At 37.6% G+C, this 23,401-nt stretch overlaps 6 protein-coding genes across 6 annotated transcripts; all 6 read left to right on the top strand.

Annotated features, from left to right (window-relative positions):
• Positions 1 to 1,392: 1,392 nt before the first annotated feature.
• On the top strand, positions 1,393 to 3,747 carry LOC115631594 (cytochrome b5-related protein). The gene is made up of 4 exons (XM_030528395.1): positions 1,393 to 1,663; positions 1,725 to 2,055; positions 2,114 to 2,496; positions 3,105 to 3,747. The coding sequence occupies exons 1-4, from the start codon at positions 1,569 to 1,571 to the stop codon at positions 3,616 to 3,618; spliced, it is 1,323 nt and encodes a 440-aa protein (XP_030384255.1). The 5' UTR covers positions 1,393 to 1,568; the 3' UTR covers positions 3,619 to 3,747.
• A 1,350-nt stretch (positions 3,748 to 5,097) lies between these two features.
• On the top strand, positions 5,098 to 6,649 carry LOC115631238 (UDP-glucuronosyltransferase 1-6-like). Its single transcript, XM_030527947.1, has 2 exons — positions 5,098 to 5,669; positions 5,743 to 6,649. Exons 1-2 carry the CDS (start codon positions 5,107 to 5,109, stop codon positions 6,647 to 6,649), a joined length of 1,470 nt encoding a protein of 489 aa, XP_030383807.1. The 5' UTR covers positions 5,098 to 5,106.
• Positions 6,650 to 8,594: 1,945 nt separating this feature from the next.
• On the top strand, positions 8,595 to 11,285 carry LOC115631298 (UDP-glucuronosyltransferase 2B13-like). The gene is made up of 3 exons (XM_030528013.1): positions 8,595 to 9,270; positions 9,331 to 9,505; positions 10,405 to 11,285. The coding sequence occupies exons 1-3, from the start codon at positions 8,603 to 8,605 to the stop codon at positions 11,128 to 11,130; spliced, it is 1,569 nt and encodes a 522-aa protein (XP_030383873.1). The 5' UTR covers positions 8,595 to 8,602; the 3' UTR covers positions 11,131 to 11,285.
• A 100-nt stretch (positions 11,286 to 11,385) lies between these two features.
• On the top strand, positions 11,386 to 13,080 carry LOC115631236 (UDP-glucuronosyltransferase 1-6-like). The gene is made up of 3 exons (XM_030527944.1): positions 11,386 to 12,059; positions 12,123 to 12,297; positions 12,355 to 13,080. The coding sequence occupies exons 1-3, from the start codon at positions 11,386 to 11,388 to the stop codon at positions 13,078 to 13,080; spliced, it is 1,575 nt and encodes a 524-aa protein (XP_030383804.1).
• A 1,329-nt stretch (positions 13,081 to 14,409) lies between these two features.
• LOC115631233 (UDP-glucuronosyltransferase) lies at positions 14,410 to 16,695 on the top strand. Its single transcript, XM_030527942.1, has 2 exons — positions 14,410 to 15,104; positions 15,732 to 16,695. Exons 1-2 carry the CDS (start codon positions 14,410 to 14,412, stop codon positions 16,693 to 16,695), a joined length of 1,659 nt encoding a protein of 552 aa, XP_030383802.1.
• A 3,445-nt stretch (positions 16,696 to 20,140) lies between these two features.
• Positions 20,141 to 21,985, top strand: LOC115631016 (UDP-glucuronosyltransferase 2B15-like). The gene is made up of 3 exons (XM_030527628.1): positions 20,141 to 20,870; positions 20,939 to 21,113; positions 21,176 to 21,985. Exons 1-3 carry the CDS (start codon positions 20,164 to 20,166, stop codon positions 21,920 to 21,922), a joined length of 1,629 nt encoding a protein of 542 aa, XP_030383488.1. The 5' UTR covers positions 20,141 to 20,163; the 3' UTR covers positions 21,923 to 21,985.
• Positions 21,986 to 23,401: the final 1,416 nt, after the last annotated feature.

The following is a 23,401-nucleotide window of genomic DNA, read 5'->3' as shown; positions in this document are numbered from 1 at the left end:
CAAACACGTGCGAGCTTGCTAGCCCTTTAAGAGCTAAGTTCTGTTGTGTGCTTTGAAGATAACTTGTTCGAAAAATTGAAAATTGAAGGGAAACCAGTTTCAGAAAATAGAACTAGTGCGAATGCTTCCAATATTTCTAATGTCTACTGATGGGAACAAGCTGTCTGTTGCTGCCAACAACGCTACACAAGTAGCATTTCGACTGATAACGGTTTCGTTGATCAGCTGTCAAACAAATAGCTTGGGTGGGCTGTCGTGCTTATGTACATATCTATGTATGTATTTGTATGCACGGGACTGAAACGTGAATGAAAAACATACGTACATATATAGTACATAAAGCGATAGTAAAGACACTGAAGAATTGCCAGTAAAGCATGATTTGACATTTTTTTATAGAGCTATGTATAAGTATTTGCGTTTTCAGCCAAACTTAGGTAACAGGCAGAAGAAGGCGTGGCAGTCACCATTTTATAAACAAATTTTTAAACGATCAGCATGACGAAACAAATCGGCATACATAGAGATAACTTATGAACCACTTATAACAGATAGGGACTGCAAACTTGAGGAAGTTTATTGCCAAGCAAATATAGCCATTATATCATTATTTTATAATATAACATAATTTCAATACGGCCAATCGTTGTAAAAATCAATATTTGTTAAATACCTTTTGTGTTTTTTTTTTTAAAATATATTTTTAACCGCATTTGATTTTTATATGTTTTGTAAAGTGTGTTTTTATATTCCAAGTTCATTTCAATTTTACAAATAATGGCTGTCAAAGATATGATTGGAAAAAATGCAGTCTAATAAATATATTTCCTATAATCTGAAGGTTAAAGAAAATCAGCGCAGTCAGTTTATTTTATTGAGAGGGCGGGTACAAAATATACAAGAGTCATGCTCATTTGGCAAATTCATTTTTTAATTTCTACTGCTTATATAGACAGATAATTATAGTTTTTTAGAACTGTGTTGCCATTTCACAGTTCAGACAAAACAAAAATTAAGAACTGTTCAAAATTTGCTGTTTTTTATTAAGGAGAAATTGCGTTTTAATATTGCCATTAAACTTGGAGGCGCCATTAAAACAGTATTAGGGGCCCGTCTGTCCAATCTCAACAAGACATCAGCAATAACAACAAAACTTTCGCACCCACAAAGCTCAATTAGTTGTCAAATTGCTCACGAACTTCTCATTGCTTCTTGATAAGCACGCTTCGGCAGGCGCGAGCTCTGAATGAGAATGAAGAGCAGACATAAAAAGCTTTGTTTAATCAAATTGTGACGTCATGGTGCTGTGCTTTTTTAATTGATCGAAACAAAAAGCGATGACATGCTCCACAAACAAGATCAGTAAGCAACGCGAAAACAAGGCAATAGGGCCGGCTTCAGAGAGCACCCGAGCGTCGACCGGTTTAAACTTCATAATTTGGACTTGGACTTGAACATTGAATTAATAAATTCATAGCGATTAGCGGTGTGTTAGCTTGTGGTTTGATAATCATTTGTATTATATACTATATGTTTTGGGGAAGAAAACATATAATAATATTGTGATAATGACGCCAAAACAAGAGTTGGAAGCTTGGCGCATATCGGGTATATCGAGAAAGTATCCCAGTTATCGCAGGAAACTCTTTATCAGCCATGAGAGGTATGGTGTGAGATGAACGGCATTTCAATAAGGATGATTAACAAATTATTTCGCTTTGCAGCTGGCTAGAGGGGAAAAGTCAAGATGACGAATCCGAGGGTCTCTGGCGCATCAGAGATAAGCTCTACGATTTGACAGACTTCGCTAAAAGACATCCTGGTGGCGCCTTCTGGATCGAGCGCACCAAAGGCACCGATATAACAGAGCCCTTCGAGTCACATCACATAGGTGAGAGTGCGTCTAGGCTGCTGCCCAAGTACGAGGTGCGAGCGGCCAAACAGCCGAGGAATTACAAATTTACGCTGGACGAGAACGGCTTCTACATGACTCTGAAGCGGAGAGTTCGTGATAAGCTCAAGGCATTGAACTACAAGCCGACGCGTAAGACTGACGTGAGTGGGCAGTGTATGTGATAGGGAAAACTTTTCAATATCTGGACTTTCTTTGCAGCTGCTACATAGTGGCATATTGGCAGCATTATTCCTCTTTACTTGGCTGGACGGACGCACAGATTATCTGCTATTTAAAGGACTGGCTGCATTGTCGCTTTGCTGGCTGGGTACCTCCGCCCATAATTTCTTTCATCAGCGCGATAACTGGCGCATGTACACATTCAATTTTACCCTGATGAACTACACAACTTGGCGAATTTCACATGCTTTATCACATCATGTCTACCCCAACTCTCTGCATGATCTGGAAATGTCACTCTTTGAGCCATTTTTATGCTGGGTGCCAAGTCGCCATTATGCCACCAAATTGCAGCGAATTATTTCGGTATTTATATCACCTGTGGTCTACTGTCTACTTGGCTATGTGCAGCTGATAGAACGGTAAGTGATGGAAGAAAATTAACTCAAATTTGCAATTAATAATTATAAATAATGCGATGCTTAATCAATTATTTAGTTGATATATGAAATTCAAATTGGCTGACAAGTTACAAACATTTGTAAAAAAATTATCAAGTTTGGCTAACATCGGGGTCACCAATTTAAGCTTGAAACTTTTGTTTGTTTCACAAACTTCCACCTTCTAGTTAAATATTTTTTTTGCTTAAGTCGCAGATTGATTTAATTAACTGTTCTCTGTCTCCCCCTCTCTCTGTCTCTGAAAACTTATTCTTCTTTCTATACTATTTAGTTCAACTTATCAGATATTAATTGCTTTATTGTTTATTCACTGACCAAATCTCTTTCTCACTCTCTCTCTCTCTCTCTTTCTCTCTGAAAACTTATTCTTCTTTATATACTACTCAGTGAAACTTATCAGTTATTAATTGCTTTATTGTTTATTCACTGACCAAATCTCTCTCACACTCTCTCTCACTCTCACTCTCTCTCTCTCTCTCTCTCTCTCTCTCTCTCTCTCTCTCTGAAACCCCATTCTTATTTATATACTACTTAGTTTAATTCATCAGTTATTCATTTGTTCATTACAGCATTGTTTATTCACTGACCAAATCGAATATTATGTTCTGGCACGATGTTATTGGATTTTCATTGCCGGCTTTCCTTTACCTCACTACGGACTTGAGCTTAGGCGATGCCCTGGTCAAGTGGCTCACAATTCTAACATCGGGCAGTTTTCTTTTTGGATTTATTGGACTGACCGCTGCGCATCATGATCCGCGCATTTATCATGACGGCGATGCTGTAAGACCCGATCACGATTGGGGCCTCTTTCAAATAGATACTATTATTGATCGTGGCGATGTGAAATGGTCCGACCTGCTGGTGCTCACACATTTTGGAGAACATGCATTGCATCATTTGTTTCCCACATTGGATCATGGCGTTCTGAAACTCCTGTACCCGGAGCTGCAGCAAACATTGAAAGAATTTAATGGTGAGCTGCGTGAAATCAACCACTGGGGTCACATTAAGGGTCAGACTCAACAGTTGTTGCGTACCGAAGTCAATCCTGTGCCACCGGGGAGCAAAAAATTGGCGTAGTACGAGTATAGGCAACAAAGCTATAACTGTGTTAGTATTTAGTTCATTAGAGTTAGATAAGCGGTGAATGCAATGGTGATTATAATATAAATAAAAACGTATAAATGTTTCTAGTAAAATGTCAGCAAACTTATCGTGTGCGATTAGTTATGGGTTAGTTGTCTCATTTGAACAATTGCAGATACAGAGGCCTGTTTTGATGCTATAGAACCTAAAGTTTTAAAGAAAGATAAGCATGCTTGAGAAAACTGGCCTACAGAACAAAAGATAAATGTTATTTATTTATAAATTCGTCATCTTCATTTAATTCGACAGTACATATTAAATTGTACTAGTATAAAAGCAAATTAGTTTGAAGAAATGAATAAACTGCCTAAGGTATTATTTTTAACCGACTTCAAAAAAGGAGGACGTCTGTTTTTTTTTTTTTTTTTTTTAAATTTAGTACCTCAGAACCTTCGACTGGGTGAATCGATTTTGGTGATTCTGTTTCCAATTGAAAGCTGCTCCCATTTCAATTTGGACCAGTTCTAACAATGGAATCTATGAGAAAACTACCTTTAACAAACTTCATTTAGTCCTAACAGATGATAATTTTATTCCTCAACAGCATTCAAAATCATCCTCGAAACATTAAGTCACTTTAAAATGACAAAAAAAAGCTGCAGTGAATGCAGCTTTGAAGTCGGTTTTTTTGTTGTTGAAATTTTAGTTGTTAATAATCTATAACTGATAAATTAAGAAAGATCCTACATACTAGGAATCTTCACTGAAAGAGCTCTGCCGAAGTTGGAAATTTAAAAGTTATAGAATATAATTTGATACACTTGACTGTCTAAAATCTCTTTATTCTGGGGTATTGTATTAGGATCTTGCACTCCCCATGTTATTCTGCGTAGACATTCATGTCATTCTTTATAACAGAAGTGGCGATTGGACAAGAAAATAAAACATCAGTTAGTCTGGAATAGTTCTTCAAAAGTGACCACCTAGTTCAGTGGTTATTTATACTCCAGAAAATCTCCCCATATGTTCTCTCAGAAATCTTGCACCAATCCAATACAGAGATCCAAATCACAGCTAGTCTTGAAGCTGCCAATTTCAAACGGTTGTTGATATGAGCGTAATCAAGTTTTTATTACTAATTTGTCTTTATATAGTCAAATTCTTGTGGTTATTTCAAAACAAAATTAGTGAATTTCATGTTACAATATGCCGTTGGCCAAATTTCTAATCAGCTTGTGGAGCTACTATTGAGCCAGGTGATAAGATATGTGTATGATAAGGTGAGTGCATTGATTTGCTTGTTATAAAAAGCGACGGGTATGCCGGATAACATATAGTTTCAGTTCATAGGCTCCACATTACAGTCACAAAATGCCGAATGCCAGCATACTGCTGCTCCTAATATGCGCCTTAGTCGCGCCACCCACACAAGGGGCCAATATTTTGGGACTCTTTAGCAGTGTCAGTCCATCGCATTTGATAATGCACATGTCGGTGGTGAAGGCGTTGGCAGAAGTAGGCCACAATGTCACAGTCGTGTCCATGCTAAAGCCCACAATAACGCATAAGAATATACATCACATATATGTGCCACCCACTGAAGAACAGGAGCGCAATCTCGAGGACATGATGTCTGGTATGGCCAAGCAGAAGAACTCTATTTTCTCGATAGTGAAAAAACTATTGAGTGATAAGAACGTGGTGATTGAGGCCCAATACGATTTGATGTTCGACGAGCGTTTGCAACGCATCTACGACACTAAATTTGATTTAATGATTCAGGGCTTCTTCCTTAATGAATTCCAATTGGGCGTGGCTGCAAAACTGAAGTGTCCTGTCATTATTAATTGGATGCAAGCCCCAATGGCCACAATTGATGCGCTCGTTGGCAATCCATATGAGATCAGTTATGTGCCCAACATGAACACGGTGGTAAAGCCTGGAGAAGGGATGGGATTTTCCAAGCGCTTAGAAAATCTTATAAAGCAGATTTTTGGCATATACATAAAGTCACTTTTCAATAAGCGCTCGAATATTATGTACAAGTAAGTGCCTAGATTGATATAACTTTTGAATTGAGAGCTAAAACTACAAGTATTTTACATATTATTTAACTAGACAAATTTTTGGCAATGAACCGAACTTTCCCAGCATCGAACAAATGCGACGCAACATTTCGCTAGTATTTACAAATAGTCATTCGATTAGTGAGGGTCCGATACGACCTTTTGTGCCCGCCACCGTGGAGATTGGTGGCATTCAAGTCAAGGACAAGCCAGATCCATTGCCGAAGAGAATACAGGACTTTTTGGCAAAATCAAAGCATGGTGCCATTTTATTATCACTCGGATCGAACATTAAGAGCTCGACAGTGAAACCTGAAATTGTGAAAACGATGTTCAATGTATTGTCAAAACTAAAGCAACATGTCATCTGGAAATGGGAAGATTTGGAGAATACGCCTGGCACTTCCTCAAATATACTGTATGAAAAATGGTTGCCACAGGACGATATACTGGCACATTCTAAGCTCAAGCTCTTCATTACACACGCCGGCAAGGGCGGCATTACGGAGGCCCAATACCATGGAGTACCCATGGTAGCGCTACCAATTTTTGGGGATCAACACACCAACTCTGAAGCCATGCAAAAATCGGGATATGGCCTTAAGCTGGAGTTGCTGCAACTCACAGAGGATAAGTTCAGGAGCACCTTATCAGAGGTATTGGAAAACGACAGATATGCGAACGAAATCAAAAAGTTCTCGGATCTTTATCGGGATCGTCCGCTTACTGCTAAGCAGTCAGTGGTTTTCTGGGCAGAGTATGTGATCCGACATAAGGGAGCGCCCAACATACAAAGTCCCGCCGTACACATGTGCTGGATAGCGTATTATAATTTAGATGTGTATGCCCTCATTATTTCCGTGCTAGTTGTGGGTGTGCTGTTGACTCGTCTAGTTCTGAAACTCATTTGCCGTAAATTAAGCAGTAAGTGTAAAAAATCGAAAGCCAAGCAGCAGTAACCCATAATTTCATTTAGAAGTAAAAAACAAATATTTAAGATTTCAAGTGTATTTGTTAATTATTATATATGTATATCTATAAAAGCCGCTACTTTAAGGTAGAAATATTGAAATAATTATGAAATGAAAACCACAGTTGTGATGCATAATTATTATAGAACGACATTAGAATAGCCCATTGAAATGGTTTAATTGATCAATTCATTTTACGAGCAATTTTTAATATCAATGATGAAAGATTAATATTAAGTTTATGAGTAGCCTAACACATTTTCAGTCTGAACTTTAAACATTAAATGGTTGTTATTCATTCTACAAGTAGCTGTAATTAAAACTGCATATTAATCAAGAAATATTTTTATCGATGCACAGCAACAAAACCAATTGCAGCGTCAATATTTAAGCTCCAATCGAGCTAACTTGAATACTAATTAGGTTCATAACGTTTGGTTAGTCTGCTCTCGACTCTCTCTTAAGTATTTTTCTGTTTTGGAGGGGCAATTTTTAAGCACCAGTGTAGATGCAGAGAGGATTTTGGTATTTCAAAACAGGGCTATTGATTGGTGGCTCATATCCGGGGATAACTTTAGGGTCTTATTTAAAACTTATATTTCAAACTAGGCAGGACAGTCAAAGTGGTTGTGAAGCACGTTATCTTTAGTTAATAGACCATCGGGTTTGTTACTAGACACGGTCCTCGCTAAACTTGGTCCTCTAGTTGCTAAATTAGATACCCTGGATAATATTATAATGGGCTGATTAGACTTCAAAAGGTAACAAAATTCCACTTGTTTAGAAATTGATGCGATTTAAAAATTCACCTAAAATGTAAATATTTTAGTTTTTAGTAAATTAATTTTACTATTCGTTTCTTATCTGCACATTTAATGAACACTATTATTACTAGGGTAAGTGGATATATCCAGATATCACAACTTAAATGATACTAAATAGAAAGAAGTAAATCAAAAATTATATGACATTACTCTAGTATTATCTATTAATAATAACTAGTATTGTTATATATTTTAATTATATACTCGTATCTGTGTATCAATTTTTATCACATCTGTGATTACGTAACTGGAGACCCGGATAGTTGTTTTACGTATCTGAATGAGTGCTTTCTAATCTGTTAACTCAAGCATCATGATTTCAAACAGTTTTTGGGTCAATGTATTGAACTTCCACACTCTATATTAAACGAAAGTATGGGCACATTAAATGTTTTAATGCCTATGAAACGCACCATTTAAATATATATATAAGTTTCTGTATATATTGCATGGCCGGCAATTTTTCGACTTAAATTAAAACCTTCATACACTTGAGCTCACATTAGCACAACAAAATGTTTAATATATAATTAAATTTATATATATTATATATACATACTATATACTCGTATAACATTTATATTTCATGTATAAATCGTTTAATAATAGTTTTTAATCTAAAAATCAGTTAGTTTCAATTAGTAGAGTTGTTTCTTCAGAAAACAACTTAAACCTTACAAAAAAAATTTTAAAAGTGTTTATTATATAATAAAATTTATATATTTTATATATACATTCTATATACTCGTTAATAATAATAATAATATATATACCATTTAATATGCATCGTTTTTTAATAATCTTTAATCTTAATATCAGTTAGATCGAAAGTGTAAATTATAAATAACATTTTGTATATAAATATTTTCTGCCTATAGAGTACAATGCAAGCTGACTGTGCCCGCCTAATTAATTAAAGCTTTTTGTTGTAGAGATAACACTTATTTTACAATCTTTTTTTGTTAATTTGTGGCGTGTTTAATAACACACGCACGCACACACTGACAAAAGTCTCCACTGGCTCGATCACAACCTAGTATGGGTAGATTATTCGGACCCCAAAGGTGCTGGAGCTCAGTAAATTATTCAGTAGTTTTTCGAACGCTCTCCATGCAAGATGGGGCCTCGTACTTATGGATTAGCTGTATTGCTCCTGCTGCCGTTGGCGGTGCAGCCGGCAAATATTTTGGGACTCTTCACCTCGTTGAGTCCCTCACATCTCATCATACATGTGGAGATGATGAAGACATTGATGGAGCAGGGACATAATGTAACTATTGTGACAGTCCGTATGCCGCCACATCCAGTACCAGAAGGTATACGCCATATATTTATACCGATATCTGCGCAAGGTGAAGAGAAATTCAAAAGCCTTATTGGAAAAATGTCGGAAAAGCGACTGATTTACTACGATTTCGTGTGGTATAAAGGAATTGAGACAATGATTAATCTGCAGACGGAATTTCTCGCGGATAAGCGTTTTACAGGCCTGTATGAAGAACAGTTCGACATCGTCTTTCATGGCTATTTCATGAATCTGTTCGAGCTGGGTGTGGCGGCCAAATTCAAGTGCCCTGTAATTATGAACTGGGTGGGCGCACCTCTTGATCAGACAGATCAGCTGACGGGAAATCCACCGGAACTGAGTTACGTCACACCCATCACGATGTCTGCACAGGCGGGACAGTCCTTGAGCTTTAAGGAGCGCCTGCATGTATTTCTATTGCATTGGTGTTTGCGTTTCCTAAACTGGACTTTCGACATGAAAATGCAACATCATTACGAGTGAGTGAGAAAGAAAGCAATTAATTGGGTCCTTAAAACTTACTCTAACTTTATTTATAGGCACTTTTTTGGACAGGAGAAGAACTTCCCCAGCTACGCAGAAGCTAAGATTAGCATTAGCTTATTCTTTTCCAATTATCATACACTAACTGAGGGGCCCATACGTCCACTCCTACCAAACTTTATAGAAGTTGGCGGATTGCAGGCTAAGGAAGAGCCCAGTAAACTACCTCAGGTGGGTAAAGAAAGCGTTTCGATAGTATAAAAGCCTTAATCTCAGATTAAATAACAGCTGTAGGCACTAAATGTGATTTTAATTTTCAAATATTAAGCATATTTTCAATTATGATTGATAAGTAATCAAAGGAAAATAAGTCTTGCAGACTATGCTTTTTAATACTTTTTTTAAAGAATAATATCTATATTTCTTTAATTTTTTCTAATTTTTAAAAATCAAAAGAATGGAGAACTTATACTACTAAATAAAAAATAAAAAAGCCTATAGATTTTATAAAACTATCTAACGAATGCGACTCGTTGAAGGAATATTATTCGTGGCCGGCTTTTCAAAGAATTTATTTACAGCAATACTTATGCAATGAATATACTTATTTATTATCACTTTTTTCCATAAGGGACTAACAATATTTGATCAAATCTTATTCTAATTTATTTTACAATTGTTTACTGAATTTATTGAATATTGCAGAATTTATTTACAGCAATACTTATGCAATGAATATACATATTTATTATCACTTTTTTCCATAAGGGACTAACAATATTTGATCAAATCTTATTCTAATTTATTTTACAATTGTTTATTGAATTTATTGAATATTGCAGAATTTATTTACAGCAATACTTATGCAATGAATATACTTATTTTTAACATTCTTCATTTATTTATTATCACTTTCTTCCATAAGGCACAAATATTGTTTATTTGATTAAATCTTGTTAAAATTTATTTTACGATTAATTTCTTCTTAAGTTCTTCCTATATATACTTATTTATTATGACTCTTACATCACATTTAAAACTTTTAAATTACTTAGTGGAACTTATTAACTTATTAACATATTATTAACATATTCCTATTCCTTCTCTCTACTCAATTATCTATTTTTCAGGATATTCAAACCTTTCTGGATACCGCCAAGGAAGGTGTTGTTCTGCTGAGCTTGGGCAGCAATGTCAAGGGCAGCCACATGAAGCCGCAGTCCGTGCGAATGCTCTACGAGGGCTTTGCGGGGTTGAAGGAACGTGTCATCTGGAAATGGGACGATCTAGCTAATACACCGGGCAATGCCTCGAATATACTGTACAAAAATTGGTTGCCTCAGGACGATATTCTGGCACACCCGAACCTGAAACTCTTCATCACACATGCGGGCAAGGGCGGCATTGCGGAGGGTCAGTATCATGGTGTGCCCATGCTCGCCTTTCCCTTCTACGGCGATCAGTTTGGAAATGCTGAGGGTATGGTTAAAGCTGGTTTTGGATTGGGTCTGCGCTTGCTGGAGACTAGCGATGAAGTGTTTCGATCTGCTTTAAAGGAATTGCTACAAAATCCCAAGTATGCCAATGCAGCAAAGACATATTCGCAACGTTATCGCGACAGACCCCTGACGGCCCGTCAGTCCGTTGTCTACTGGACAGAATATGTGCTCAGACACAAGGGCGCCAGACACTTGCAGACTCCCGTATTACATATGAGCTTTATAGAAAGCAACAATTTGGATGTCTATGCACTGCTAAGCATCGTGTTTTTGGGTCTGTTCTGGTTGCTGAAGAGATTATTTAGCTGGATCTCTGCCAAAATTCGTGGCAGTCCAAGAAAGCTGAAGAAGAACTAATGACTGACATTTTATCAGTGCTTACTAAAATATGTATTTGTTTACCAGCTCAGCCATTGACTTTGTCAACACTGCTGTGAGATAAGAACGGGCATGTAACTATATAGGTTCTGAATCTACAATAAAGACTGCAGAGATAATGTGATGATACGCCATTTGTTTGTTTCCAATTATTTGTATTTTGGTGGGTAGGCGAGTTGCAGAACTGCATATTTTAAAATGCATCAGTTGAGATTTTGCCTCGTTTGTGAAAAGATGTGCAGTCTTTTGTTTCTTCTATTCCTGCTCTTGCCGCTTGCTGCACAGTCAGCCAATATATTGGGACTTTTCACTGCGACCAGTCCTTCGCATCTGATCATACATGTGGAAATGATGAGGACTTTGGCAGAACGTGGACACAATGTGACGATCTTGACAATGGTGCCACCACCCACACCTGTACCGCATGGTATTCAGCATCTGCTCGTCCCTATGAAGGACGCGTATAAGGATGAACTACGAGCGGCAATGGATCAGCTGTCGAAGCAGAAATACTATCCAATTAGTTTCTTTCGTATATACGGGGTGGTCGCACTGCTTGCTCGCATACAGGAGGACATTTTGAATGATGCCCGTTTCAGAGATTTGTATGAAAATCCACATAATAAGTTCGACCTTATGTTTCTCGGCTATTACTTAAATCTGGCGCAGTTGGGCGTGGCTGCTAAATTCAATTGCCCCGTTATTATGAACTGGGTGGGTGGACCGATCGCTCAAATAGATAGTCTGAGTGGCAATCCCAGCGAAATAAGTTATGTACCATCCTCATACGATCCCATACAACCTGGCGAGGTAATGGGTTTTTCTAAGCGTTTGCATACATTTCTGAAACATTGGTACAATTCTTTTTTGGAACGCATTGTGGAAGCCAAAATGAAGCAACAATACAAGTAAGAAAATTATTTGAAAATTTTTATCTATAAAAATAAATAATTTCTTGTTGTTCTCCTCAGCCGCATCTTTAGAAATGAAACAGACTTTCCATGTTTTTCGTGTGCTAAGAGACGGATTAGCTTGTTTTTTTCCAACTACCACTCCCCCAGTGAAGGACCTATACGGCCGCTAGTGCCAGCCTATATAGAAGTGGGTGGACTGCAGATCAAGGAGCAGCCAGGCGAGCTGCCACTGGTAAAGTGATCTTTGTTTTTAAACTGGAACTTGCTCTAAAGAGTTTTGTGTTTTCAGGACTTGGCAAATTTTCTGAACACAGCTGAAAACGGAGTCATTCTGTTTAGTTTGGGAACCAATTTCAAAAACAGCTTTATGACACCCAAAACAGTGCGCACGCTTTACGAAGCCTTCTCCCAGCTCAAGCAGCGCGTCATTTGGAAGTGGGAGAACCTAGATAGTACACCCGGCAATGCGTCCAATATACTCTATAAGAAATGGCTGCCGCAAAGCGATATCTTGGCACATCCCAAGCTGAAGTTGTTCATCACACATGCGGGCAAGGGCGGCATTGCGGAGGCTCAATATCATGGAGTCCCTATGCTGGCTTTTCCCATTTTCGGCGATCAACCCGGCAATGCTGCCAATATGGTGAGGTCCGGCTTCGGTCTATCCTTGCATTTGCAGGAGTTAAACGCAATAGAGCTACAAAATACTTTAAAGGAGCTGTTGGAGAACAATAAATACGAAAGAGCGGTCAAGCAGTATTCGAAAATCTATCGTGATAGACCCATGACTGCCAGGCAATTGGTTGTTTACTGGACCGAGTATGTCTTAAGACATAAAGGTGCCTATCATCTACAAAGTCCTTGGCTGCGTATGAGCTTTGTTGAGCGTAATAATTTGGATGTGTTGGCATTAATCATCGTCCTTCTTTGCAGCTTAATGTGGATCATTAAGAAATTAGTATTATTTATAAGAGTTACTTTAAAGAAGCCAACGAAAAAATGTAAGACAAATTAAAGCTCACTGTTCTCTAGTTATTTTTTATGTATTTTTTTTTTCGATTGTAAAATAAGCTCTCGGTTGGAATTAAAAATAAATAAATAATTATAGTTCTATTAGAAAGAAATGAGTGGAACACTGATTAAGCTTAATCTGCCCAAACAAAGAATTACACTGTAGAAAGGGTTCTATGCACATCTTCTAGTTTGGTTTACTTGGCTTGGTTTACAAAATTAACACATTTTTCAAACAAATATACTATCCGGAAACAATAGAAAGCAGTTCAATGTAAATTACACACACAGTTGATATAAGCAGGTTCTAATCGAATCTTGGCTTTATTGGTTTTTATTCGTTTACTGGAAACATATGTAAAAAAATCATACATTTTTTAAAGAATTACAGAATTCGGAGACAATAGAAAGCAGTTCAATGTTCCAGCTTAACCCTATGATCTACATTTTTTGGCTTTTGAGATCATATAAGCAGGTTCTAATCAAATCTTCTAGTATGCATTTTCTTGGTTCACTGGAAACATATCTTTAAGGCTTTCAAAGCGCAAATCGCATTGGACAAGTAGTAGAAAATTGACACATTTTTCAAACCACTACACTATCCGGAAACAATAGAACGCAGTTAAATTTTCTAGCTTAACCTAGTCCTATGATCTATATGTTGTAGCTTTTGGAATCATAAGTCACACACAGTTGATATAATCTTCTAGTATGCATTTTCTTGGTTTACTGGAAACATATCTTTAAGGCTTTCAAAGCGCAAATCGCATTGGACAAGTAGTAAAAAATTGACACATTTTTCAAACAGCTACAGAATCCGGAAAAAATAGCTAGCAGCTGTTCAACGTTCTAGCTGAGCCTAACCCTATGATCTACATGTTGTAGCTTTTAAAATCATAAATCACACACACACACAGTTGAACGGACTGATAAGTGGGAACAAGAAGCTGTCTGCATGGCTGCTTATACAAAAACAAAAAAAATCCAATAGCGACGTCACAGGCCTGATAAGTCCAAATAAGCAGCTTGCGATAAGAAAGGGAATCACTTGTTTATGTCTTGAAAAAACAAACATTTCGGAAATCTGCCAAGTCAGCGCGGGTAAGCAAGTTAAAGAACATGCATTTAAACAAATGTGTTTGCCGACACGCTTTTTTTTCTCAGGGGTGCTTCCGGATATTAATTCGTTTCCATTAAGCAATTGTGAGGCGACCTGAACATTAACGATGACGCTGACGACTTGTAAGTGCACATATAAATGAAGTCCGACTCAACTCTACTTTTCAGTTAATTAAAAAGCGTGCAACCCAACGCTTAGTAGCCATCTCGTAGAATGATCAGCCGGCACCCATTTCTATATCTAGTGCTTATACAGGCTTTCGCAAAGCCTTGCATAGACGCCGCAAATATTCTGGGGCTCTACAGCAGTCCCACTTTCTCGCATTTGATTGTGCACATGTCCGTGGTGAAGGCACTGGCGGATGCGGGCCACAACCTTACGGTCGTCACGGCACTAAGCCCCGAAATCGAGCCGCATGAGAATATCACAAATGTGCTGATCCCACCGAATCCCAGTACTTTGAAAATATATAACGAAGTATTGGCGGAATTTGTCGCTGAAGAGTTTTCCATGAGCTCGCACATATACAAGGTTCTGAAGAGTTCCCAAAAACTGGTGGATACCCACTACGAGTTTGCAGTGCATCCCAAGCTGAAGGCCATCTACGACACTCCCGACACCCATTTTGATTTGGTCATATTGGGATATTACTTCAATGACTTTCAATTGGGCATTGCTGCCAAGCTAAATGTGCCTGTGATTGTGGACTGGGTGGGAGTCCCCATTGAAATGATGGACGATATTGTGGGCAATACAAACGATCCGGCCTATGTACCGCATTTAAATATGGTCCGACCTGCTGGTGAGCGTACAATGGGCTTTGGACAACGAGTGAAGAACTATCTGTTGTGGCTGATATTCAAAGTTTGCAATCCCATATTGAAACACTACATGGAGCGTTACTATAAGTAAGAACAAATAATCAAATTATTATTTATTTATTTATTTCAACGACAAACTAAGCTGTCGATGTAAAAACACAGACGAATAGATAACCTCCTCCTTTTTTTGAAGTCGATTAAAAAATAAGAGAAAATCAATACAACAGAGAGGCTAACTTAAATAAAACTAAAGCATAAAAAGCCGGCTTGGTTGAGGAATTTTATTTCCCGATTTACAGCACAGAGTAGTGAGAGACGTTATAAGATCTAAAAAAAATAGCAATAAAACGTAAAGATGAAGTATGATTAGATTAAATTTACAAATTAAAATTATATAAATTTATATAAATTCAACTTATGTACTTATGAGGGTTAAAATGTCTGTCTACCTGTATGAGTTCGAATCGTGTTCTTTAAAATGTTTAATTCTTTTAAAGCCATGGATAAAAAGATGATGTTTTATAAAGCTATTGCTGGGTGAAAAAAAAACTACTCTTAGTAATCGCTGTTTAATGAATTAGTATAATAATTTTTTAAATCAATTCAATATTGTTAAATAATTATAATATGCCTATTCTTAAAGTAAATTGTTAGCTGAAGGAAATTACTATTATTATTATTGAATTATTGCTTTTACTTTCTCACTAATTTCAGGCTTGCTTTTGGCAACGATTCGAAACTTCCGAGCTATCAGGAAATGCGCAAACGTATCTCTTTAGTTTTCTACAACTATCACTCGCATAGTGAGGGTCCTGTACGTCCTATTGTGCCCGCGAGCATTGAAATAGGTGGCATTCAAATCAAGGAGCAGCCGGATCCATTGCCCACTGATATAGCCGACTTTCTTGATAATGCCAGTGCGGGTGCCATATTCTTTAGCTTGGGCACACACATCCATTCATACCTCATAAGGCCTGACATTGTGGCGACCATTTTCAAAGTGTTCTCGTCCTTGCCACAGCGCATCATTTGGAAATGGGATCGAATGGACAATTTACCGGGCAACTCTTCCAACATACTCTACAGGCCGTGGTTGCCACAGGACGACTTACTGGCCCATCCCAACATGAAGCTGTTCATCACACACGCTGGCAAGGGCAGCATTGCGGAGTCCCAGTTCCACGGTGTTCCCATGCTGGGTGTGCCGATCTGGTGTGACCAGCCTGGCAATGCAGACGCTATGGCTGCAGCGGGTCTGGGAGTAACATTGGATTTTCTAAAAATTACCGAAGAATCCTTGCGAGCGGGTATACGCGAGGTGTTGGATAATGACACATATCGTGAGAATGTGCAACGCTTTTCAAAAATGTATCGGGACAGGCCTATGACAGCACGTCAGTCGGTGGTTTATTGGACGGACTATGTGTTGAGGTATAAGGGCGCGTACCATCTGCAAAGTCCTTGGGTGTATATGAGTCTGATGGAGCGTTATAATCTGGATGTACAGGCAGCCCTGTGGCTGGTTTTAGTCTCTGCTTTATTTGTACTGAGCTATGTAGTGAGAAATGTGAGACTTGTAATATCTTATCAGAGGTACCTTCTCAGCCGCTTCAAGACTGGCAAGTTTCCAATAACAATATCTGTTCAAAGGGAAAAGGGAAAATTGAAAACCAACTAGCATAGACCCTATTTTTTTTTAATCCGTTTTACTCCACTTGGGACTTTACGACTTCTACAAGAAAATTTTTTCCATCTAACTCTCTGTTACTAGTCGTCTGTCTGTCTTGACTGTATCCCTTGTGGTGTTGTTTCTGGGTAATTCCTGAAGGGTAGTCCCCCACCAGACTGTCGTCTTTTTTAGGTCTGCCGACCCGTCTGCTTCCTTGCAGGTGTTCCTCCAGTCTAGCGCCATCCTTAACACCGACATCGAAGTGGAGTCGTTTTGGGTTCGTTTGTTCTTGTATAAGTTTCCATAATCATGTTGTTGTCAGCCGTCCTGGTGATTGGCCAGATGCGATAGACCCTATTGCAGTCTCTTAATCAATAGAACGATTGCCTAGTTTTACGCTTAAGTATGTAATTACATTTAGAATGCTTTGATCTAGAGGTGTCATTGAATAAATAATTTGTTTAACAAGCGACTATGTTTGTCATTTGTAAGTCGAACAAAACGCTCTACGCTGTTTGTCTCTCAGCGCCAGACACTGACTATTTATAGGCAATCAATTCGCTCTCACTTGTTGCCTCATCACTCGCCATCGGGTATATAGTTTCCTGCCTTAACCAGCTGGCCCGGCATTACTCTGAATCATTCTCTCAACGATTGCGCGCGTCTCGCATGCTGATTATCGCGGGTGTTTTTGTTTTCCAAATAGCATTACTTTTTGTTATTTGCGAGCGCGTGTTTCAAGTTCATGTGTGTGAGAAATCTACATAGATAAATGTACATACATATGCCCACGTTTAGTTGTATGTGTATAGGCAAGGTATAAATGAGTACATTTGTTATGTATAAAGTGCAATTGCTTATGTGGTTATGTGCATTTAAATAAGTAAATTCAGAGCTTCATTCGCCTGACACTTAAGCCGCAATTCTCGAAACGTGTTTGCCTGTAATTGACCCCAATTAAAAGCATTTGTTGACATTCTATAGTTAAAAAAAATAATAATAATAATAATAATTGGGTAACGTCAGTTCGTTAAACTCAAAGCCAATTCTTATCTAGTTATTGAAATGTGAAATACTTTAAATAAGTTTATTTTTCGCATAGAAAACATCTCTTTAATTGTGAAATAAACGAACCTCAAACGTTTTTTATACCCTGTACCCAAAAGGGTACAAGGGTATATTAGTTTTGTGCGAGTGCACATGGAACACACAGAAGGAGGCTTGGTAGACCCCACAAAGTATATATATTCTTGATCAGCATGACAAGCCGAGTCGATATAGCCATGTCCGTCTGTCCGTCTGTCCGTCTGTCTGTCCGTCTGTCCGTCTGTCTGTCTGTATGAACGCAAGGATCTCCGAAAGTATAAGAGCTAGAATAACCAAACTTGGTATACAGATTCTCCTGAGACCGAGAAAGGACGAGTTTGTTCATTTTTTCTGATCCACCCCCCCACTCCCCCCCTATTAACGATTTTCTATAACTTCCGTAATTCTTGGAATTTTGAACTAAAATTTGGTAGTCACATTAGGTTAGTTATTATATAACCGTATACCAAGTCTCATTATGATAGAATGATCGGAAAGAAAGTTATAGCCATATAACCAGGCCCAATGCACACATACATACATATGTACAAGTACACAAACACGCATAAGGCACGATTCTGATGTAAATGTAAATGTATGTATGCATGCATGGAATATTTTATATTTAATTTAGTTAATTAATTAAATTAATTTAGTTAATTAATTAAATTTAATTAATTAATTAATTTAATTACTTTTTTGTGGGGTGGTACAGGGTATTTAAGAGTTGAGCCTGCTCGACTTTAGCATTCCTTTCTTGTTTTTTTTTAGCTTGTGACGAAAATCTGTGCATATTTAATTTTTGCATAGCGTACAGGTCTTGAATTGTGAAATAATCGAATTTCAAACGAAAATCTATTTATTTATTTATTTTTTATTTAGCTATTGACGGTTAAAAAAAAGTGCAATTAATGCATTGCATTACACCAGCAAAGTTAAGTTTGTAAATGAATGAGAAAACATAATAGAACCTATCAAATAACTTAAGTACATATGTATTTCAGTCAACAAAACTGAATTTAAAACATTTCTAAGAAGCGCAATCGACTGTATAGACACGCTGTAATCTTGAGTTTGTGCTCCGTAATATAATTCTTTATCAAGTTTTAGATTTCTTTGATTATAGGTAAACTAATCTTTCGAAAAATTATAAAACGCTAGACATTAATAAAATTAATATAATCGCTCCATCGCTTCTGTCCCAACACGCTACAATTTGAATAAATATTCTTGGCGACTATAGTAATATACTTATGAACGGTATATCTAAATTTATGGTGTATAATATTGTGACTTGATCAGTTGATCTGAAGTATCATTGAACCAAGAAATTTTATAACGAACCACCATATGTTTGTAGTTACTTTTTAAACCAGAAAGACTTTTTAGTACCTTGAAAATGATTCCACTAAGGTCGTTCCATGTTTTTTTTCTTTTTTAGCGATAGTTTTTTTAAGATAAGAGCTAAATACTTATTTATAAACGATAGATCTATCTGGTGGCTCAAAAAATTAAATATAGTATAATAGAAGTTAGTCACAAAATGAAGACTTTTCCATAACTCAGATTATTTCATAAGATTGCATTTGTGGCACTACATTCTTAAAGTTTAATTTAAAGTGCTAAATTGTTGATATTAAGAAACTAGACTTTTTGTATAGAACAGACCTTTTCTGATTTCATACTGATTCTTATATCAAAACTCTTGGCAGGTTCTTAAACAAACTTGCTATGCGTAGCAGCTTTAGATATAATCTTTAAAAGCTTCTAGCTCTGTTGGATTAAATAAGGGATAATCAAAGACATTAACAAAATGTTTGTTTCAGAAAAAAAACAGCTAAAATTTAATTAAAGACTATAGTTTTGAGTGCTGTCTATGGCTCAGATTATTTCATCAGTTTGCATATGCCTATCAGCTTTAGAAATACTCTTTAAGAGCTTCTAGCTCTAGCTTCTAGCTAGTATTAAATAAAGGATGATAAAAGACATTCGCAAAATGATTTCTTCAGAAAAAAAACAGCTAAAATTTAATTAAAGAATATAGTTTTGATACCTATCTATGGCTCAGATTATTTCATCAGTTTTCATTTGTGGCTCTACGTTCTGATGTAGCGTATGTTGAAATACTTGAAATTCGAGTGACTACTCCAACTACTTATGTATGAACAACCGATTTTTTACCTCTTCAAGACAACCAACATACAAGGTGCACGCACAACCTTATCAACCAGCCAATCATCCATTAGTCTTATCACTGGCTTATCAGACCCGGTTACTACCTCACAGCTGGTCGGTTAACTTATACTATACTATAAGTATAGTATAAGTTTGCGCGGAGCGCAAACTCGACAGTGTTATTTTCAACGCCGACGGAATAACAAAAGAAACGAAATGACGACGACGGCCTCCAGTGGATCCGTTTTGCCACTGCTGTTGGCCCTGATAACGCTCTCAGTGCACTTATCCGGGACAGATAGTGCAAATATATTGGGAGTTTTCACCAGCCACAGTCCCTCCCACTTGATCGTGCATATGTCCGTTGTCAAGACGCTGGCCGAGCAAGGTCACAATGTCACAGTTGTGTCCTCGATGCAGCCGAAGGTGACGCACAAGAGCATCAAGCATATCGTCATACCCTTGAGTGAGGATGAAGAGCGATTGTTACATGCCGGCATGTCCGGCATAGCCAAGCGAAAGCCCTCGTTCTGGAGCACAATCAGATCCATGTTTTCGTCGTTGATTTTGCTGATTGACAAACAAGTGGAAGTGCTGGAGGATGAACGTTTTACGCAGCTCTACGAGAACAAGGACAATAAATTCGATGTAGTCATTGTGGGCTACTTCTTCAACACATATCAGGTGGGTTTGGGGGCCAAATTCAATTGCCCGATTATTATGAGTTGGTCGGGTCCGCCCATGGAAATGGTTGATGGTTTTATGGGCAACCCACGTTTGATCTCCTCGGTGCCCAATATGAATGTGGCTGTAAAGTCGGGCAAGCCCATGAACTTCACGCAGCGTCTTATGAATCTGCTATCAACGAATGCCATGCGAGTGCTTTCTACTGTTTTGGATTATCGCTTTGATGGTTTCTATAGGTGAGCATTGCTTGAGATTCTCAATTCTAATTCCTAATACCTAAACAATTTTGTTGTCTGTCGCTTAGACGTTTGTTTGGCTCTGACAAGAACATACCCAGCTATGCAGAGGCCAAGAAAAACGTATCGCTGCTGTTTTGTAACAGCCACGCGATTAGCGAGGGCCCCATTAGACCCAATGTGCCCGGCATAGTGGAAATAGGCGGCATACAAATCAAGGAAAAGCCCGATGCACTTCCTCAGGTAAGTTCGCTTTATGAGCCAAGTTTGTTATTGTTTACCAAAAACATTTACACCTCTTTCAGGATATTGAGGAATTTCTGGCCAAAGCCAAGCATGGCGCCATACTTTTCAGCTTGGGTTCTAATCTGAAAGGCGAGCACATACAGCCCGAGATCATAACCAAGATCTTCAATGCATTGTCCAGCTTAAAACAACACGTGATTTGGAAATGGGAAGACCCAAAGCATTTGCCTGGCACTGCATCCAACATAATGTACAAGAAATGGCTGCCACAGGACGATATACTGGCTCATAAGAAAATCAAGCTCTTCATCACACACGCGGGCAAGGGAGGCGTGGCCGAGGCACAATATCATGGCGTTCCCATGTTGGCATTACCCGTCTTTGCCGATCAGCCCGGCAATGCAGACAAGCTCGTAGAATCAGGCTATGGCCTGCGTGTGGATTTGCTAACGCTGGAGGAGGATGAATTGAAGGCAGCCATTAAACAAATTTTGGGTAATCCATCGTACGCCGAAAAGCTACAGAGATTCTCCAAACTCTATCGAGATCGTCCCATGACTGCGCGCCAATCAGTGGTCTACTGGACGGACTATGTGTTGCGTCATCATGGTGCTCCCCATATACAGAGTCCGCTGGTCCACATGAGCTTTGTGGCCAGTAATAATTTGGATGTCTATGCTCTGATCGCTGCCGTCCTTTATGTGGTCTATTTAGTCTTGAAAATTGTGTTCAAATTTGTGGGCCGAAAGCTTTGTGGCAAGTCGAAGGCCAAAGGCCCTCAGAAGAAGAAGGTCAAGAAACAGTAGGTTAAGTTAAACAAAGACAATTGCTAATTAAGTTTCTACTTGAAATAAACGATAAAATATGAATAGGTGGTTCATTTCTGTGCTAGCATAAGATTTTCAACAAAGCTGGTGGTTGTACAAGCTAGATCACTAGTTCACTGCCGTGGTGCTTGTCTGTGCTTAAACAATTTGATTCAGTTCGAAAATAAAAACATTTCACTGAATTTTAAAGGCAACTGCCAAGATTTGAATCTTTTTGCAGAAATTGAAGGCTTGATATGTGTATACCCTTTACTGTGTTTGTTCACCTATTTGAACGCACGGGGGCGTTGAGGATATTGTTAAACCGATGACGAAGTAGGGTATCTCCAGAATTGAAGCACAATTAAATTAATAATTACTTTATTTTAGCTTTCTCCGTCCAAAAGAAGCCTGTATGCCAAGTTTTATGATAGCTTTAAACTGAGCGGGATGTGGGGATTCAAATAGACAGCTTCGTAACGTCATATACATACATACATATATATATAGTATATTATACGTACTATAAGGACTACTATGGACTACCATTATTCTTTCTGTCACTTTCAAGTGAAGGGCATAATAATGGAACACTCAGTATTTTTATCTGACTAGTTCGAATGCTGCTTAAACTAACATAGTATACTTATACTATAATATACAATATATTATACTTGTATACTGTATAGCATATTAAGTGTCACTTTTTATGCCTTTTGAATGCAATCGGGGAGAATAATGGTAGAGCTTAGAATTTTGTTTTTAACAACACAAAAATTCCAAACCAGTTTTGATGGCTTCAAGAGTGACATTTGTGCTACAGATAGTATTTGTTGTGATGACTTTTTGCAAAATTGGAAATTTATTGTTGTATCACTAATATTGCGGCAATTAAAACGCCAATACTCCACCGAATACCCAGAACAAATTGCAAGTACATATTTGTAATGTAAACCAACCTTGAAAAAGTGTGGTTGTCTGTTATTGTTTTTGTTTTGAAATATTATTTTGTATTTCCTATTGGCTTATCCTTATTTTTCATCAAAGTATACTGATATATATTTATCTTGTAATAATTTCTTTTACTGAAAATGTATCTGACATTTTGTTTACTAAGTGATATTAATGCAATGATAATTAAGACAATGTTTAGATTTGTTGGAATTTTAGTTTTAATTTCAATAAACTAATGTATCTATTGTAACTGAATTTGGCTTCATAACATTGCATTACAATTCCTAATTGTTTAATTGGCTCATCAAAAGTAAATATGTTCGGCTTTAAAAAAAGACTGAAGGTATAATATTTGTCTGATTTCCATTTGATTTCAAAATGACATAAAGTCTGTTAAGCCTTAAGGATGTGATGTATTTTAAAAATCAGTTCAATATTAATGCTTGCTATTTATTAGGTATTGGGGAGGTATTTTTTTTTTTTTTTTTAAATCCTTTTTACTCCACTTGGGAGCCTAGGGCTTCT

This window comes from Scaptodrosophila lebanonensis, unplaced genomic scaffold (genome assembly GCF_003285725.1).
Source record: "Scaptodrosophila lebanonensis strain 11010-0011.00,11010-0021.00 unplaced genomic scaffold, SlebRS2 tig00001412-arrow-pilon, whole genome shotgun sequence".
NCBI classification, from domain to species: domain Eukaryota; kingdom Metazoa; phylum Arthropoda; class Insecta; order Diptera; family Drosophilidae; genus Scaptodrosophila; species Scaptodrosophila lebanonensis.
Note: the sequence above shows the minus strand (reverse complement) of the source record. Positions and strands in the feature narration are given on the sequence as shown.